Source organism: Narcine bancroftii, chromosome 2, assembly GCF_036971445.1.
Source record: "Narcine bancroftii isolate sNarBan1 chromosome 2, sNarBan1.hap1, whole genome shotgun sequence".
Classification (NCBI taxonomy): domain Eukaryota; kingdom Metazoa; phylum Chordata; class Chondrichthyes; order Torpediniformes; family Narcinidae; genus Narcine; species Narcine bancroftii.
The window spans coordinates 372,220,957-372,234,755 of record NC_091470.1 but is presented as its reverse complement, the minus strand read 5'-3'; the positions used below and the strand labels follow the sequence as shown (position 1 = coordinate 372,234,755).

At 39.9% G+C, this 13,799-nt stretch overlaps 1 protein-coding gene across 3 annotated transcripts in view; it reads right to left on the bottom strand.

Moving 5' to 3' along the window:
- Positions 1 to 295: 295 nt before the first annotated feature.
- Positions 296 to 13,799, bottom strand: part of LOC138755881 (SWI/SNF-related matrix-associated actin-dependent regulator of chromatin subfamily D member 3-like) — a 55,107-nt gene continuing 41,603 nt past the window's right edge. For all 3 annotated transcript variants that reach the window (XM_069922635.1, XM_069922637.1, XM_069922636.1), the window contains 3 exons: positions 3,744 to 3,866; positions 2,091 to 2,192; positions 296 to 1,416 (listed from right to left, as the gene is read on the bottom strand). In XM_069922635.1, the coding sequence (XP_069778736.1) occupies positions 1,363 to 1,416; positions 2,091 to 2,192; positions 3,744 to 3,866 (279 nt within the window). In that variant the 3' untranslated portion in view covers positions 296 to 1,362. The remainder of the gene's footprint in view (positions 1,417 to 2,090; positions 2,193 to 3,743; positions 3,867 to 13,799) is intronic.

The following is a 13,799-nucleotide window of genomic DNA, read 5'->3' as shown; positions in this document are numbered from 1 at the left end:
GCTCCGACACACACATCCCTTCCCCTCCATCGACTCCACCACACACACCCCCACCCCGTCTATCGACTCTGTCACACACACCCCACCCCCCCCAACCCCGTCCATTTACACCTCCCACTGCCTCGGGAAAGCAGCCTACATAATAAAGGACATATCCCACCCCAGTCACACACTCTTATCCATCCTCCAGTCAGGCAGGAGATACACGAGCTTCAAAACATACACCAGTAATAGTTTTAAGAACAGTTTCTTGCCCACTGTTATCAAACTGATTAATAAAATGAAGCTTTTGCAGTTTTAGCTGAACTTTTCACTGAAACATTATACTCTGCCCTTTTATTTTGTATCAAGGATAGGTTATCTGACTGAATAACACGCAAAACAAAGTTTTTCCACTTATCTTGGTGATAATCATTCAATTCACTTGTTGCTGGAGATCAGAGTTTCCATGGATGCTTCCTCTCTGAGGGTCCTGAGTTGGTGAGGTGGCCAGAGCTGGAGGTCACTGCCCAGAGTGTGTGCTGGATAAGTCCAAGTACATCCTACAGGGGTCCGAAGCCATCTGGCACCCTGCGTGCACTGGTTGGGATGAATCTGCAAATAATCCTGTCTGTTCAGTGCTGTTGGGGCAAAAGCAAGTGCCTACTCTCCTCTCTCATTTGAAGTCTTCCAGCTGATAGTAGTCAGTCGCTGGTGTGTCCCCACCATTTTGACTCTTGCCTTCAGGCAGACCCATTTGTGGAGGGACTTCCCTGAGAATGGGTTCAATGCATGCAGCTGCCTTCGTGAGATCCACAGTGTACAGCCCAGCAGGCACAACAGCAGGGTCAGGGAAGTGGAGTGTGTGAGAGACGAGGCTGAGGGTATCCCGTCACACATGCCCTGACCTGTCACACACACGCTCCACACCCACACTCACACTGCCTCCATCCACACACACGCTGCCCCCATTCACAAAGATAGGCAAAGACCATCAGTTCCGGCCAGTTTGAGAAGGTTTGAGGTTCATTAGGCAGTGCGTTGCAATTGGCTCGTTCGAATGGATATCCTCAAATGATCTCCACAGCACCAGCCACTGAGATGAAGGTCAGAGAATGGTGAAAGTGGTACACCCCACCAGTAAGGTGGTCTTGGGGGAGGTGGGAGCTGGGTGCTGCAACAATGTCTGGTGGTCTGTCATCTTCACCTGTCAGCATAACCCTCCGGTCAGCCCTGGGTGTTCCCAGCTGAGGCCCCTATGGCAGGGCCAGGCACACGGGAGGAAACCCACAGGGCTGGGCTTGGTTGGGGAAAAGGGAAGATCAACGGGACAGAGGGAAGGTGGAGGGTGAGATCGTGCTGATCGTTGTCCGGGGGAAGACTTTAAGTGTTGCGCACACCCATGGCTTGTTCCAGCTCTTGCCTTCGCTGCTGTATCTGGAACAGGACAAAAGGCTGTCAGCAAACAAGCGGTCTGAGGCATGGCGTGGACAAACACCCCCATGGCGTAGACCAGACCCCTGATGCAGATCAGACAACCCCTGCTGCGCGGACTGGAACCCCAGCATTGACTGGAGACCTCCTTCTGCGCCGACTGGAACTCCAGCACAAACAAATCCCCAGTGTGGACTGCCTTGCAGTTTGGACTGGAACCTTCCCCTGCAACGTGGACCGGACCCCTGGCCAAACCTGAAAACCCCCCTCCTTTCTGGAACGTTAGCCCAAGGGGACCGTTGGAGCCTGAACCAACGATCATACTGGGCCATGTTCCCCGTGCTTGGGTGGGGTGAAACCCATCTCACTAGTGGGCCTCTGTGGTCAGTGGGCACCGGTGGGAGAAGCAGTGGGTGACATTTCGGCCCACATCCCCTTCTGAGAGCAGGTCCACTGAAAGGTTTCAGCCCAAAACATTGCCCTACTCCAGAGCTGCTCCCCAACCCGCAGGGAGTTTGATGTCAGGATGGCAGCACCTGCCATCTACAGGGTGAGCTTTGAATTCTGGACCTCAGTAACGTGAGCAGACATTAGACTCCCTCGGTGTCCCCCAACTCCTGGTCAGTGGCAGGAGTAAAGCAAGGCCAATATTTAATTCAAATTACTACACTCCTCACCTTGCAGTAGAAGTAACGGCTGACAGCTTCCTGGGACCAGGGCTGCTGATAAAAGTCAGCCCGCCGTTCTTCCTCGGGGTTCCCCACCACGTCTGTCATGATCTACCAAAAGGAAAGCTGAGATATCAAACAAGCAGCGATGCAGCCCACCACAGAGGTACACACCATTCCCTCCATCCACACCACCATTCTTGGAGTGTTGAGCCCCCATTACATTCTCCTCCTCTCATCAGTCAAAACCTCCACTTAAGGAGAATGTCTTCTCTGCTGTTATCAGGCTCCTGAATGAACCCCATATTGATAAGATGATGCCCCAGCACAAATTATTTCAAAAAAATTGTACTCCAATACTGAACAGCCCATTCAGCCCAACTCATCCATTCTAACCCAGTTGCCATTCTGGGCTAGCTAGTCCCATTTGCCTGGATTTGGACATATCCTTCCAAACCCTTCCACTGACATGAGGTCATGGATCCGAAACAGAATGAAGAGGAGGAAGTACTTGCTGTCTTGAGGAAAGTAAGGGTGGACAAATCTCCAGGGTCTGAAAAGATATTCCCTCGGGCCTTGAGGGAAACTAAAGCAGAAACTGCAAGGGCCCCTGGCAGAAAAGTTTAAAATGTTCTAAGCCAGGGGTGAGGTGCTGGAGGATTGGAGGAGAGTCAATGTTGTTCCCTTGTTTAAAAATAACTCAGGAAATTACCTGCCAGTGAGCCTGCCATCAATGGTGGTAAATTATTAGAAGGTTCTCGAAGAGATCAGATATTAGAGGTAGTCAACATAACTTTGTGCATGGCACATCATGGTTAACAAATCAGATGTGAGTAGGAGAGGTGACAAAGTAAAGGCTGTGGACCTTGCCTACATGGAATTTTTAAGGCTTTTCCCAAGGTCTCACATGGGAGATTGGCCATGAAGGTTCAGTCACTCAATGTTCATGGTGAGGTAGTAATTTGAATTAAATATTGGCTTTATGGGAGAAGCAGAAATAGTAGATGATTGCTTCTCAGACTGGAGGCCTGTGACGAGTGGTGCCTCAGGGCTTAGTGCTGGGACCATTGATGTTTGGCATCTATATCAATGATCTGGATAATAATGTGGTAAACTGGATCAGCAAGTTTGCAGATGACACAAAATTTTCAGGTGTAGTGGGCAGTGAGGAAGGCTTTCAAAGCTTGCAGAGGGATCTGGAAAAATGGCAAATGGAATTTAATGCAGACAAGTGTGAGGTGTTGCATTTTGGAAGGACAAACCAAGGTAGAACGTACACTATAAATGGTAGGGCACTGAGGAGTGTAGTAGAAGAGAGGAAAACATATATACAATTCCCTGAAAGTGGCATCTGAGGTAGATAGGGATGGAACGAGAGCTTTTAGCACATTGCCCTTAATAAAACAAAGTACTGAGTATAGGAGCTGATATGCTGTTGTGTAAGATATTGGTGAGGCCAAATTTGGAATATTGTGTGCAGTTTTGGTCTCCCTAACTACAGGAAAGATATCAATAGGAATGAAAAAGTACAGAGAAGATTTACAAGGAATGCTTCAAAAGCCCCTGCCAGCCCTAGATCCCTGTCCTAGATCCCCGGTGAGATGGGAGGTAGTGACACAGAACCCGTTGCCAAGATCTAGGGCCTGTTGCTGGGACCCCTACCTTCAGATCCCGACACTGTGACCTCAGCCACTCCTGGATGTAGCCCTTCGGGTCCTTGGAGAAACTGAGCATAAAATCCCTCTGAATCTTCAGCTGATTGATAGATTCGATGGTCTCGTGGATCTGTGGGGTAGGGGCAGTGGGTTTACACCAAGCAGATGGCCAGGAATCCCCAGCTTCAACCAGACCAACTCCACATACACCCCAGTACATCAGATTGGGGCCTCTGTGATTAAGCTAGCAGTTGTTCCCCTGGCCTTGAGAAGGTGGGGAGCTACCACCTCAACAACTAGTCCGTCCAAGTTGTCAAGTTCAATGTCACATCTGTTGCCTTGTGTCCCTGGTCTGCCCTACCATATATTCCTCCCTCCTTGCTGCCCCCCTCCCCCCTTGTCTGCCCCCCTCCATTTTCACCTTCTGTCTGCTCTACCATGTATTAAGAACATGAGAAATAGAAGGCCATCCGGCCTGTTGAACCTGTTCTACCTTCAATGTGACCATGGCTGATCTGATAGGCTCATCTCTACCTATGTGCCTTTTCCCCATATCCTTTAATTCCCTTGCAATAAAGAAATCTATCCAACCTTGTCTTAAATATAGTTACTGAGGTCGCCTCCACTGCTTCAATTCCACAGATTCACCACCCTCTGGGAAAAGCAATTCCTCCTCAGCTCCATCCTAAATCTACAAACTGAATCTTAAGGTTATGCCCCCTAGTTCTAGTCTTCCCCAATGGAAGCAACCTCTATCTTATCTATGCCTTTCATAATTTTATATGCTTCTGTAAAATCTCCTCTCATTTTCTAAATTCCAGCGAGTACAGTCCCAGTCGACTCAATCTCTCCTCATAGGCGAACCCCCTCGTCTTTGGAATCCACCTGGTGTACTTCATCTGCACCGCTTCCAAATCAAGCACATCCTTCCTCAAGTAAGGAGACCAGAAATGCATACAGTACTCCAGATGTTGCCTCACTAGTATCTCGTACAGTTGCAGGATAACCTCCCTGCTTCTAAATTCAATCCCTCTAGCAATGTGGGCCAATGTTCCATTTGCCTTCTTGATAGCCTGCTGCACCTGCAAACCAATGTTTTGCGATTCATGCACAAGCCCTCCCAAGTTCTTCTGCACATTTAAATAATATTCTGATCTATCATTTTTCCTTCTAAACCAGATGACCTCACATTTACCATCATTGTATCTCATCTGCCAGATCCTTGCCCACTCACATAACCTATTTATATCTCTCTGCAGACTCTCCATATCCTCTGTACAATTTGTTTTTCCACTCAATTTAGTGACATCAGCAAACTTAGATACACTACTCTCTGTCTCCTCTTCCAGATCATTGATGCATATTGTGAACAGTTGTGCGCAAAGCACCGACCCTTGCGGCACCCCCTCACCACCAATTGCCAACCAGGAAAACACCCCTACATTCCAACTCTCAGTTTTCCATGAGTTAACCAATCCTCTATCCACGCAAATACATCACCCCCAACTCCATGCATCATTCTCTTCTGTCTTTTAGGCGGCCCCTATTAAATGTCTTCTGTAAATCCAGTAAACAATGCCCACAAGCTCCTCTCTATCTGTCATGTTTGTTATATCGTCAAAGAACTCCAGTAAGTTTGCACTTCAACTCCCAGAAGGCATCGAACCGGCCATGTGACGTCAGGGCCTGATCACTTCAGCGTGTGTCGAGCGCATGATTTGGACTTTTAAAAGGTTGCGTAGGTGATGAATAGTAAAGCCGTTTGATTCACTCTAGAAACACCTTGTGTGGTTATTGTTTTGCGCCCACTCTGATACCAGTGTCTACAATTGATGAGTCCAAAAATGTATTTTTGGACAAATATGGACCTTGCAGCCATTGCTGTGAAACTGCCACCGTTCTGGACAGCTGAACCTGAACTGTGGATCCAACAGGCTGAAGCACAATTTCACCTTTGCAAAGTTGAATCGGATACCACTTGTTATTACCAGCTTGTCATTGCCCTGTGAAAAGGTTAAAACCTTATGTTTTGATTCTTAGTTAATTATGTGCCTGTCTTTTTTTAAAATATTTTATTTATAAGAAAAACAACCATGATGACAGACAACAAAATAAAACAATATATCAAAGTTTAAACATGGTTTACAGAAAAACTAAAAATCGACTAGAAACAACCCCAAATGCCCTCCTCCCAACCTAAAACTACACCCTCCCTCCAATCTTCCTCAATCCCCCAAACTACCAACAAAAAAAGAATACTAAACACAGTTCACTTAAAGACTGGATCGTTACATGGATAGGAGGGGACTAGAGGGGTATGGACCGGGTGCTGGTCAGTGGGACTAGGAGGGTGGGGATTTGCTACGGCATGGACTAGTAGGGCCGAACTGGCCTGTTCTGTGCTGTATATGGTTATATGGTTATAGGTTGAGGAGACTTGGTGGCACTCAAATCCCCATCTTTAAATTTTCAAATTGAAATGATCCAAATAGGGGCTCCAAATCTTTTTAAACACATAATATTTATCCTTTAAATTAGAAGTGATCTTCTCCAATGGAATAGACAACTTTAATTCCAAATGTCATCTTTGTAAATTAAGGTCCATCTGATCTTTCCACGAAATAGCTATACATTTCCTCGTCACTGCCAACGCTAATTGCAAAAAAGCAAATTGAAATTTATCCAATTTATAAAGCCAACCCAATTCACTAATATCTCCAATTTTCAAAATATGTGGATCTAATGAAAATTTTATTTGCAAAACATTCTGTACCCGAGACCAAAAAAACCTAACCTTATCACAGGACTGAGTGTAAAAACGTTCCTTTTGATTATTACATCAAAAAACACAAATTGGAAACACTTCAATTATATCTTTTCAAACGTTCCGGAGTCGAATACAATCGGTGGATAAAATTAGAAGTTACAAGCCGATATCTAACATTTACAATTTTTGCCATAATATCCCTACAAATATTTTTCCATTTATCAGTATCAAAATCAACTCCCAAATCTTTCTCCCATTTAAGCCCTGATTTATGCAACTCAATTTTAGGCCTTTTCTGTTGTAATAATTTATACATTTCTGAAATAAAACCTTTCTTCCCTCCATCACGAATCAATATTTCAAATTTCAACCCTTTAAGTAAAAGCAAATACCTTCCAAAATAATTGGACAACATTGATTTAATTTGATAATAACAAAACAGTGTATGAATCAGTATTTGATATTTTACCTTCAATCTTTCAAATGATTAAAAAATGACTCAATTCATAACAATCATTTATCGTCTTAATCCCTTCCTGGTCCCAAAATTTGAGAAGGTCATTATTAACCATAAAAGGAAAACATTTATTCTGATACAAAGGAGTATAATCCAGACAATTTACCTTGATTACCAATTTCTTTATTTATCCCTTCCCAAATACTTATCAAATGAAATAAAATAGGTGATTTATAAAAACTTATAAGTTCACTTTTATTCCAACTCACTTTCTAACCAGATAATTCTCTATACTGTATTAATTTTTCCTGTAACACCTTCAATGACTCCAATGGTTAAGTTAAATAAATGAATACATCATCTGCAAGAAAACTAATCTTATATTCATCCAATCCTCATTTAATACCCTTTATATTCCTTTCCTGTCTTATTAATTGAACTAAAGGTTCGATCACCAATGCAAATAATGCTGGTGATAAAGGGCAACCATGTCTAGTAGATCTCTCGAAATTAAAAGACTCTGACAAAACCCCATTTGTCATAACTCTAGCTCTGGGTTGTTTATGTTGTGACAGAGTATCTCAAGGTGGTTTGGGAGGAATTGCTGGAGCAGCTTGCACACACACATTTTAAAATACAGGAAGAGCACATTTTCTGCAGGCAGACTCAGAACAGTTTTGCTCTCAGAGAGGGAGGGAGTGAAACAGAGAGGAGAGACACAGAAATCAGTTCCAGAGGGACAAGCTGGCAAACGTTGGAAGGCTGCCTGGTCAAAGGAGAAGACTGGCGGTCTGAAAGGTGACCTGAAAGAAAGAGGATCATGTGGAGAACCCTGAAGGGGGCAAGTTTCGTCAGCAAGACTGATTAGAAAGGAATCAGGTGCAGATGTCCTGGAAAAGGAATCTCTCTCTGAAAACCAGCAAGAACCCTCCTGAGTGGTAACCATTTGCCTGTTAAGCACCAAAGGCTGGTGAATTTTGTTAATGCTAACTTCTGTACACAGTGCAAGAATTGCCTGCAACCACTGAGATTGGACTGTGATTCAAAGAACTTTTCTAATCTTAAATATACATTACGCACACCTGCGCTTAATATTAGAGGGGGGATTAAGTAGGTCAAGTAATAAGTTAAAGTTTAATTCTGTTTTCTTGATCAATTATAATTAAAAACTACTTTTGTTTAAGTAACCCTGTGTTGTGGTGCAGATCTATTGCTGGTGGTTTTAGGGGTCGCTAAGAGGGTCTGCGTCGGGAGGAGTCACATGATGGAGTAGTGGCCGGTCAGGAAATTCCATCCCTCTCCGGAAAAGTTGAAAAAAAACGCACAAAACACAAAGATTCAAGAATAAAAATTAAAACAAAGTAAAAGTAAAGGTGAGAAGAAAATGGCAGCGGAAAACAACGGGAAGAAGAGAAGATGAAAGAACATCAGAAGAAGAAGGTGAAGGCCTTACCTGTCCGAGGAGGCCCGCCACGGAGAGAGAAGCCCGCTCCCTAAAGTCAATGGAAGTCCCGAGCTCGGGACTACAAAAATGGCTCACGGAGCCGAGTAAAAGTGCGCACCCGCGCATGAAAAAAAACACACTGACAGGAGGGGGGATCAGCTGCGGAGTCGATCTCCACACCTGAGAGAGACACCTGCAACACAGCAACAGGTGCAGAACACAGACAATAACGAGAACAAGAAAGAAGAGGGTAAAAAGAAAACAAGGAAACAACAGATGGTCAACCCAGAGGAAGAGAGGAAGAAGAACAGAAAGAAGTGGAAGAAGAAGAGAAAGGCAAGACAATGGATGTATCTTTTTTAAAGAATATATGGAATCAGTGAAAGAATGGCAATTACAAGAATTTAATGAGATAAAAAGAATTAAGAATGCAGAAGAAAAAATGAATAAAATGGAAATGGCCATGTCAGAGATAGGAAAAAGAGTGGATAATGTGGAAGAACGAGAAATAATCGTAGAAATGGAAGTAGAGGATTTAAAAGAGAAATTAGAAGAATCTAATAAAAATGTTAAAGAGACACAAGAGCTGTTAGCTGAGAAGATAGATATAATGGAAAACTATAATAGAAGAAACAATATAAAGATAGTGGGCCTTAAGGAAGATGAAGAAGGCAAGAATATGAGAGAATTTATAAAAGAATGGATCCCCAGGGTCCTAGGAAGACCTGAATTACAGGAAGAAATGGAAATAGAAAGGGCACACAGAACATTAGCCCCGAAACCACAACCACAACAAAAACCAAGATCCATTTTAGTAAAATTCTTAAGATATACAACAAGAGAAAATATATTGGAGAAAGCAATGAAGAAAATAAGAGAAGACAAAAAGCCACTGGAATACAAAGGTCAAAAAATTTTTTTCTATCCAGACATAAGTTTTGAACTCCTGAAGAAGAGGAAGGAGTTCAATACAGCAAAAACGATCTTATGGAAAAAAGGATATAAATTTATGTTAAAGCACCCAGCGGTACTTAAAATAGTTATTCCAGGGCAACAAAACAGACTATTCTCGGATCCAGAGGAAGCACGAAAATTTGAAGAACAACTACAAAACAAGCAAAGAGATAAAGACATGTAATGAGAGTAAAAATGACCACGAACTATGTGTATTTAGAGGAAAATATATAGAATATAGATAAGAATTAATAAGGGAATGAAAGGGAATAGAGGGAATAAGGAGGGAATCAAAAGAGTGACCTTTGTTATATATGAAAATTGAAATCTTTTCCGGGGGGGGGGGGCTGGGTGGGGAGGAGTTACGGTCACTGCAAAATCAGTTGACGTTTGCGAGTGAATTCGCAAATCCAAATGGAGAGGGGAGATGTGGTTGCCCGACAAGGGATAAAGGGCAACTCAGGAGTGGGAGGGGAGAATGGGGTTAAAGAAGTTTTAAATAGGAGAATAAGGAAAATGTTTGATGTTTTAGAAATGTTGTCTTATAAAATGTTCAAAACAAGAAAGCAGAAATGGATAAGAAGGAAAGGTGATGATGAGGAAATGGAAAGGGAAGATAAACAAAGTATGAAATGGCTACGCTGAACTATATGACTTTAAATATTAACGGAATACATAACCAAATCAAAAGGAAGAAACTGCTAAATTTAATGAAAAAAGAAAAAATTGATATAGTATTTGTGCAAGAAACACATTTAACTGAATTGGAGCACAAGAAATTAAAGAGAGATTGGGTAGGACACGTAACAGCAGCGTCGTATAATTCAAAAGCAAGAGGAGTAGCTATATTAATCAGTAAAAATGTACCAATTAAAATAGAAGAGGAAATAATAGATCCAGCAGGGAGATATGTAATGATAAAATGTCAGATATATTCGGAGTTTTGGAATCTACTCAATGTATATTCACCTAACGAAGAAGATCAAAAGTTTATGCAAGATATTTTTTTGAAGATAGCAGATACGCAAGGGAACATATTAATAGGAGGGGATTTCAACCGGAATTTGGATTCAAATATGGATAAAACTGGGAAAAAAATTAACAGAAAGAACAAAGTAACCAAATTTATAATTAAATCGATGGAAGAAATGCAACTTTTGGATATATGGAGGAAACAACACCCAAAAGAAAAGGAATATTCATATTACTCGGCTAGACATAAAACATACTCAAGAATAGACCTATTTTTGTTATCAGCTCGTATGCAAGATAGAGTAAGAAAAACAGAATATAAAGCTAGAATATTATCGGACCATTCACCCTTGATATTGACAATAGAGTTAGAGGACATCCCTCCAAGAATGTATAGATGGAGATTAAACTTCATGCTACTTAAAAGGCAGGATTTTAGAGAATTAATTGAAAGACAAATTAAAATGTATTTTGAAATAAATACGGAATCAGTGAAAGATAAGTTTATACTATGGGATGCAATGAAAGCGTTCATTAGAGGGCAAATAATAAGTTATGTAACCAAGATGAAGAAGGACTATATATAATCAGTTGGAAAGGGAAATAGTAAATATAGAAAAAGAATTAGCAATGAAGGAAGATACAACTAAAAGAAGAGAATTGGCAGATAAAAAAATAAAATAAGAAACACTACAAACATATAAGGTGGAGAAGAATATAATGAAGACAAAACAGAAATATTATGAACTGGGAGAAAAAACGCACAAAATTCTAGCGTGGCAGCTTAAGACAGAACAAACTAAGAAAATGGTATTGGCATCAAGGAAAAAAGACAAACAAATCACAGATAATCCAACAGAGATCAATGAAAACTTTAGAGAATTCTATGAACAATTATATCAAACTGAAAACGAAGGGAAAGAATGGAAAATAGATGAATTTCTAACTAAAATTGAACTACCAAAACTACAAATAGAGGAACAAAATAAATTAACAGAACCATTTGAAATAGTAGAAATACAAGATATAATAAAAAATCTACCAAATAATAAAACACCAGGAGAGGATGGATTCCCAATAGAATTCTATAAAACATTTAAAGACTTATTAATTCCGCCCCTCCTGGAAGTAATCAACCAGATTGATAAAACACAAAGCTTATCAGATTCATGTAAAACAGCAATAATTACAGTAATACTAAAGCAAGGGAAAGATCCACTCTCACCAGCGTCATATAGACCAATATCTTTACTTAACACAGATTATAAGATAATAGCTAAACTATTAGCAAACAGATTAGCCGACTATGTACCTAAAATAGTAAATCTAGACCAAACTGGATTTATTAAAAAAAGACGGACAACAGACAATATTTGTAAACTTATTAACTTAATTCATGCAGTAGAAGGGAGTAAAGCGCCAACAGTAGCAGTTGCTTTAGACGCAGAGAAGGCCTTTGACAGAGTAGAATGGAATTATTTATTCAAAGTATTGCAAAAATTCAGTTTACCAGAGAAGTATATTAATTGGATTAAAGCATTACAAAGGGACCATTGGCGAAAGTGACAGTAAATAGATATGTATCAAAGCAATTTAATTTAAGCAGATCAACAAGGCAGGGATGCCCACTATCACCCTTATTGTTCGCGTTAGCTATAGAACGACTAGCAGAATTGATAAGAACAGAAAATAATATAAAAAGGATAAAAATAAAAGACAAGGAATATAAAATCAGTTTATTTGCGGATGATGTTATAGTATACTTAACAGAACCAGAACTATCAATAAAAGAATTATATAAGAAATTGAAGGAATATGGAGAAGTGTCGGGTTACAAGATTAACGTAAATAAAAGTGAAGCAATGCCAATGAATAATGTGGATTTCTCAAAATTTAAGAAAGAATCACCATTCAGATGGCAAATGCAAGCAATAAGATACATAGGTATACAAAAAAATAAAAACCTCGGCCATCTATATAAACTCAATTATTATCCACTAATGAAAAAATTACAGGGCGATTTAGAGCATTGGAAAGATTTACCACTAACACTAATAGGAAGGATAAACTGTATTAAAATGAACATTTTCCCAAGGATACTGTACCTATTTCAGGCATTGCCAATACACTTGACAGAGAAATTCTTCAAGGAGTTAAAGAAAATAATAAGGAAATTTTTATGGAAAGGGGAAAAACCAAGGATAGCACTAGATAAATTAACAGAATGGTATAAACAAGGAGGCTTACAACTGCCAAACTTTAAAAATTATTATAGAGCCGCACAATTAAGATACCTATCAGATTTTTATCAAACAAGGGAAAAGCCAGATTGGACTAGATTAGAACTAGATAAAATAGGGGAGAAGATACCTGAACATATATTATATAAATGGGATGAAAAATTGGTACAACGTTGGAGTTCTCCAGTATTACATCATCTGCTCAATATTTGGAAGAAGATTCATGTAGAAAGGAATAAAACAAATTACCAATTACCAAAACTAATATTGACGCAAAATCAGTTACTCCCTTTTACAATAGATAACCTTTCCTTTAGAGAATGGGAGAAAAAAGGGATCAAAAGAATAGAAAATTGTTTTTCAGGAAATAGATTATTATCCTTTGAACAAATGAAGGATAAATACAATATAACTCAAGATACAGTGCTGGCATATTACCAATTGAGATCCTACTTGAAGGACAAATTAGGAAGCAGTCTGAGGTTACCAGAGGGAAGTAACTTTGAATATGTGATTACAGACACAATGACAATCAAAAAATTTATAACAAATATGTATATTAAACTGCAAGAAAAGGACAATGAGGAAACAAACGGTAAACCTAAACAAAAATGGGAACAAGATTTAAATATAAAGTTAAAAAGCATGGGAGAAGTTATGCTCTGGAACGATGAGAAATACAATAAATACGAGGTTACGTATGATACAATATAACTGGATACATAGGCTATACATTACACCTCAAAAGTTAAATAAATGGGACCCAACAGTATCTGACAGATGTTTTCGTTGTAAAAAAGAAATGGGAACAACAATTCATGCAATCTGGACATGTGAGAAAGTAGAAAAATTTTGGGAAGATCTAAATCAGATATTAAATAAAATTACAGAAAGCAATATACCAAAAAACCCAGAAATCTTTCTCCTAAGTAACATAAAAAACAAAGAATTTGGACTTGATTTGGATGGTGCACAAAAAAGATTTGTTAAGATAGCTCTCGCCGTAGCAAAAAAATGTATTATGTCAACCTGGAAATTAGAAGATAATTTGAGAATACAACAATGGTATATAGAAATGAATAAATGTATTCCATTAGAAAAAATAACATATAATTTAAGAAATAATATTGAAATATTTGAACAAATATGGGAGCCATACATGAAACACAATAGAGAAAACCTACCGGGCACATCTCCCACCTAAATTAACGAAAGGAGAAGGAAATGAA